The sequence below is a fragment of the Erigeron canadensis genome, chromosome 8 (assembly GCF_010389155.1).
Source record: "Erigeron canadensis isolate Cc75 chromosome 8, C_canadensis_v1, whole genome shotgun sequence".
Taxonomy (NCBI): domain Eukaryota; kingdom Viridiplantae; phylum Streptophyta; class Magnoliopsida; order Asterales; family Asteraceae; genus Erigeron; species Erigeron canadensis.
Window position 1 is genome coordinate 39,999,258 of NC_057768.1, and position 6,368 is coordinate 40,005,625.

Sequence of the window (6,368 nt, forward strand, 5' to 3'; positions counted from 1 at the left end):
CTCAGCAGGGTTTTTTTCATCCCTTTTGCAGTCAGTTAAAATTCCAGTATGAATCCAAAATATGTAGTTTCAGTTATTTCTAGATTTGGGATTCTATACCTTGATCCTAGCATCTTGCTAGTGACTATATAATAGTACTAATTCTGCCATTAGTGAATATATCTATATTTACATATACTATATTTGTATAAAAATTAGCAGGGCCGTCTCATAGATTTTAGAGGTCCTGTGTTGAATATAAAGACCTTTAATTAAATAAAAAATTTTACTAAGTGAAAGGTTTGGAAAAAAGTTTTTGTTTCGTTATACAAATAAAATAACCAAATTTTATATGAGAAAGTTATTTTATATTAAAATAAGAAAAAACATTAGAAAAGCAAAATCAAAAGATTATCGATATTATTTACGTATTCCTTTGTTATAAAAAAAACAAAATACTTTTTTCATAATAAGCAATTTCAAACAGAAATACAATATCAAATTATAATTCTTGGGTATTATAATATGAATATTCAATATTAACAAACAAATAATTGAACTTTTGGGCCCTTAAGCAAGACTAGGCCCTATTCGTTTGCACGTTTTTAACACCTTCAAATCCGTCCCTGAAAATTAGATCACATATAGGCTTATGTCTTATATATGTATCTTCATTTCTAGAATTAACTTTTTCGACAATATCTTATTGAAATAATGATTTCTTATGTTTAATACTCTATTAATTTGAAGCAACTCATATGGTAACATTGTCACCCTTTTTCCCCTCAGATATGGTAACATTGTCACCCTTTTTCCCATATGAGTGTAGCTAACTAAGTTAAAATGTCTATGTAATGTAACCATCTTTAAAGCTATCTATGCAATGCAACGAAAAACGTATTTGTATTCATGTGATGCATGTAACCGGCTAATCTATAGGTTACCGGTTACCAATTTTTTTCCTTTTATTTTTAGTTGACCAACAATCTTTTCATTCAGATCAACCTCACCTTCTTCAAGAATCTTTTCATTCAAATCAACCTCACTTTCTTTCAACAACCCGCAACTGCTCTTTTCTGATACACTCAGATTATCAACTTTCTGTGTTCTTCAACACCATTTCCTACCATATCCAGATTCTTGGTATCCTTCCTTCGATAAATAGCTTTCACTTTATCACTCATATTTTTAACATTCAAATCATTTTCTTTCCCATTTGACACCTTCAGATTCACTGCATTTTTTTTAAAGAAAGCCTTACCAACAATCTTTCAGGTAAATTCAAATCCACCTTACTTTCTTTCAACAACCCGCGACCAATCTTTTCAGATACACTCATTCTCTTAACCTCTTTTCAATCTTTCCCCTTTTCAACCTTGTTCACAATCACCCTTTTCCGCTCTTCAGCCACACGACCCTCACTCCCCTTCTTCTCATTCACACATTTCAACAAACACTCGACACTTGGTTTCTTGAACCCATTATCCCTCTTCATATTCTTCTTCTTTCCGTCCCCAAAACCGACATCAATTCCCTTCTTCCCCTTACTATTCTTGAACAGTTGAACCCACCACCCATCTCAATCAGGGCTGTATCATCAATCACTTCAACTTTCAATGTATCATTTTCTTGCCCAACAACTTGTTTCATGACCTTTTCTTTACTAACCACCAGTTTCTTGATTTTCCGTGAATCTTGATGGGTTACAGAGAAACCCATTTGATGGTTTGGTTTGTTGATGGAAGATTTTGAAAACCCAGTTGAGATATATGAATCTGTATGTATATGTTGGATGATATTTTTTTGGAAGTTTAACAAATGATTGATTAGCGATGAATCTGTTATATGTATATGAATAATAAGAAAGAGAGAAAAAAAGAATTCTGGGTCAAAGCTCCCCCTCAGCCAGCCACGTATTATAAAAATAAAAGGAAAAAAATTAGTGACCAGTAACCTATAGATTAGCCGATTACATGCATCACATAGACACAAATACGTTTTCCGTTGCATTGCATAGACGGCTTTAAAGATGGTTACATTACATAGACATTTTGACTTAATTAGCTACTCTCACAGGTCATTATCCCAAGAAAATTATAGCCTTGGTGAAGACCTACCGGTTGGCAGTTGCTTCGAAAGCAAAACCAAATCCATAATTTGAAACACATGATGCGGCAAAGAGAGAACAAGGGTCTAACGAAGAAACAAGTAGAAGATGCAAGGCCAGGGCAAGCAAGCAGTACAATAAGCTCATCTCGTCTCGAGAACTAAATCAGCCATTATATTATACTAGTACATAATATCTTAAATAAAACATGGTTGCAAACTCTGTTGCTTTGTTAAAGTTGTTGAAGAATGCTCAACTGTTAAATGGCTGCATATACACATTAACATAACATTTGATTATTCACAATAATTCTGACGCCATCAACAAAGAAAAAGAAAAAAGAAAAAAAGGGAAGCTCGAACGAAAATCTCGAATAAAAAAGAATAAATTTTCCACCGCCATCTTAAACATTTTCATCTTGTGGAGCCGCAGTTGGAGTCACAGTGGGTGCTGGTGCGGGTGCTTGCGCTGGTGCGGGGCCTACAGAAGCTACTGTGAAGTGTAGCCCTCTTCTTTGTCCTGCTTGCAATACAAAAGCAAATTGTGCGGCCGCCAATGCTGCAGCTTCCTGCATACCCAATTTAACCAAAAATCATCCAATGAAATTCTGATTTTCAATTGAAGGAACAAGTCTATCTTGAAACATGATTTTCTAGGATAAAAGATAATGTGTAAATTTAAATCTCTTTTTTTTTCCAGCCGATAGGCCATTATATATTATTGTAAAGGTCAACTGTCATGAAATAAAGACAAACCTGTCTTTGTCTACGACGTTGCAAAATGCTGATGGCCCAGACCATAATGTAGCAGGGCAAAAGAAACCCAGCGATCCGAAGCAAGAATAGCTGTCAATTATATAGAAAATAGAATATGAGAAGAATTACATAACTCAAAGAAGTTATTTCCATCGGTGTAGAGTATAAACTACAAACATGGAAACATGTAACACTTCATAAGATAACTCCATCTGTCCCTAAAGAAATTGCATCATTTCTGTTGCATAACTGCATAAAGGGGTCACTAGTTAGGGCTTTTAATCCCATTTTGGGTCATCTACTATTCCACTTGATCGGGGCCATCTGGTCACCCAATGACTTAAGCAGGACAAAAACCCAACTTTCAATGACGTGTTCAGAACAAGATGATGATCAAAATGGTTGAGTATGCATATCCGAACAACCCCTAAACCACTTATCTAGTTAAAGGGTAGCTTTTTACGAAGCATAATCTGCAAGTGCACTTACAGTAAGAAAAGTAGAAGCATCCTCATCTCCATCTCCATCAGAATCTGGTACAGTTGATGCATGTCGTAGCAGCAGAAGAGCCATCAACTGCCAAAAGAAAGAAAAGATTAGAGCCACTTATGACACACATCTTAGGAGTAAACAGATGTCACGGATAGTAGCCTAAAACATTCAAATGCTATATTTCTCCATATATGTCAAACATTATTTTGTAATCAAGATTATTGCTGACAGATCAATCTAAAGTTCTTAGTCTATGTGGTTTTTGAGGGCTTACAATTAAAACAGCTGAACGGCAAAATGCAGCTCCACTGGCATTTGTGGCATTATAATCATCATACTCGGCTTCCAGATACTGACGGTCGGCTTCCGAAATTTGCCATGCTCCCCTGCAAAAACATCCACATAGCCAACCAGTGTAAGTTACAACTACAAAAATAAGAACAAATTATTACCATATTTGTAAATGTTCATGTTTACCATGTCCAGGGTAGCAATTCCAAGATGGGTGACTCGGCCAGGCTGGGTAATTGGCCAAAATGAATTTGAGTTTAGATGGATTTATTTAGATATGAGTCAAAAGTTTTTGTCCATGTTCTAACAAAATTTATAAATGATTGCGTTTTAATTCCGATTACCAACTACCATGAGAATTTAAAATGCTAATCTAAATATTTAAATAAAGACTACCTAGAAGATTGCTACATTAAAAATAGACTTTGGGTTAATTTCAAGCCACTTGACCACATCAACCCATTTGATTTGACTGGTTCAACCCATTTGACATGTTCTCTTAGTATCAAATGTTTTCTTTTTTACCCATTTGGAATAGAAACACAACCAAATCATCGCATTCATAAGTAAAGGGGTCAAAATTGGCACTACTAACAACGACAGTAAAGACGGATGCTTTCTCATGACTTAAAGCAAAATGGCAATGAAAAGATACCCAATGTCTATGGTGGTTTCTTCCAAGCATGGGCGGGGAGGAGGAGCCACATATCCAGGCTGGTAAGGCTGCGCAAAACAAAAGATTAACAGAAGACTGTATATTAGAAAGGAAAAACATACTCAAAAAAGATGCATAAAGTAGAATGCTTGCTTAAGCTACTTCTTTTTCAAAATTTCAAATGACTAACAAGATGCAAGACGCAGCAAGTACTGCTCGAGTGTAAAAAACCACACACACGGTTGTCACAAGTGGTAGAATCTTTCCCCGATATGATATACAGAGTATGTAATAGTTACTATACAAGTTTATCAAACACTGACTTATATCATTCATCCAAAGTAATTATAAGTGGATTAACAGAATGATGATAACATATATTTGATAATGATAACATACCTGATGGCAAATCTCACAAGTTATGTCACCCTTCTCATTGCACCAGTGTTGAACACACTTCCTGTGAGCATACTACATAAACAACAAGGACTTTAATATATTAAAATTTCAAACAGAGTAAACAATATAAAATTAGTCTCAAAAAATTAAGTTGAAAGCAATAAAGTTATGGATACAATGGATTAATACCTTAAGACTGCCATTGCAAGAACAGGGTGTCTCCAAAGCATCAACGGAATCTTCCTCCTGGCAAATACGACACTCTGCCATTGATAATAGAGGAGCTTCCTCGTCATCATACGAATCCCCGTTTTCATCCACTACAGCACTTTCTGCATTGGTAGAAGATGAGGGGCTCGCCATCTCCTCGCTCCTTGTAATGGGTCGATTCACATCCAGAACCAAGTGATCACCCATCTATTTACAATGGAAGCCTATATCCACACAACAACAACAACAAAAGAAAACAATACTCAAAAACAAAACTGACACAAATCAAAACGAAATAAAGAAGTCAAACTTCAAATATACATTTAAGCATTCAACACACATATGCGCATACATATAATGTATCAAATTTAAAAGATCAAATCTTTAACAAAATTACACACAAAACCTTTTCAAAGTCTAGAATTCAAGTTCCATTGTCATTTATAACAAAATTACACACAAAGATTATATAAATAAATGATATAACAATCTTTTCAAAGTCTAAACTCCTAAAAATTCAATAATCATAACCAATAAGCTTTATACTTCTTTTTGAACTTCTCCATATTCATTATACCGAGAAGGGCAAGTCGCGGCCTGACCGGGGTATCATGGACGTGTCGTAAGCTTAGCCGGTCAACCCCATTACAAGATTATCCACAAAAATAAAAATATTTTCATAAAAATAAAGATAAGGGTATTCTACATACGATCAGAGATCTAAACAAACATAAGTAATATGATAAAAAGATTCAATCTTGATAACAAATACACATAAATCTTGAAAGCAAAATTAAACAAAGATCAAAAAGTCAACTTTCACCATGACCCTTTTAATTATTCATAAAAACAAGCATTCAATTCAACAAAACATAGATCAAATTATAATAATCATCAAAAAAATAAATTGGATTTTATACAAAAAAATAAAGAAATAAATTATATGAATAATAATAATAATATCAATATAATTACCTGAAAATGAAGGAGGAAAAGAATGCGAAGAGGAAGGTGGAAAATAGAAAGCGCGTGATCTTTGTAATAATCGAATGTAATGTTTTTTCTCTCTCTACGAAAGCAGATGGTTACTATATTTAGGTAGTACCGCGTTGTTTTGTGGAATTGTTAGAAAAAGTTGAAAAATGGGGATAATATTTATGATGTTTGATAAACGATCATATATATATGCTGTGTAGATGTAGATTGACTAACAATACAAAGTTTGGGGGTTGGTATGTGTTGGAAGTTTCGTTTTTGGGTGACTTTTTCTATGTACAAACAAGAAAGAGAACAATTTGTTTATTTGATGATGACTATATTGATCTAGAGTTTTCTAGATACGTGTTGGTTTAATTGTATTTTTTTTAGAGTGCATTCTTGAGTTTTATTTTGAAGAGATAAGAAAAGAAAAGATAAGAAACTTTTAGTTTTTGTATTCTTGAGTTTTTGTTTTAAAAGAAAGGAAAGGGAAAGAAAGGAA

The 6,368-nt window shown here is 34.0% G+C and overlaps 1 protein-coding gene across 1 annotated transcript; it reads right to left on the reverse strand.

Moving 5' to 3' along the window:
* Positions 1–2,343: 2,343 nt before the first annotated feature.
* LOC122580157 lies at positions 2,344–6,029 on the reverse strand. The gene is made up of 8 exons (XM_043752427.1): positions 5,864–6,029; positions 4,868–5,112; positions 4,679–4,750; positions 4,280–4,347; positions 3,608–3,719; positions 3,331–3,417; positions 2,842–2,931; positions 2,344–2,654 (listed from the first exon to the last, which is right to left on the reverse strand). Exons 2-8 carry the CDS (start codon positions 5,093–5,095, stop codon positions 2,490–2,492), a joined length of 822 nt encoding a protein of 273 aa, XP_043608362.1. The 5' UTR covers positions 5,096–5,112; positions 5,864–6,029; the 3' UTR covers positions 2,344–2,489.
* Between the last annotated feature and the right edge of the window lie 339 nt (positions 6,030–6,368).

What these genes read in the sequence shown, in the direction of transcription:
- LOC122580157 (XM_043752427.1), bottom strand. Translation starts at nt 5,095, where the DNA reads ATGGGTGATCACTTGGTTCTGGATGTGAATCGACCCATTACAAGGAGC. An exon ending in GAAACCACCATAGACATTGG is followed by an intron (nt 3,720 to 4,279) that starts GTATCTTTTCAT and finishes ATGTTTTTGCAG; the next exon opens with GGGAGCATGGCAAATTTCGG. An exon ending in GCCGTTCAGCTGTTTTAATT is followed by an intron (nt 3,418 to 3,607) that starts GTAAGCCCTCAA and finishes TTCTTTTGGCAG; the next exon opens with TTGATGGCTCTTCTGCTGCT.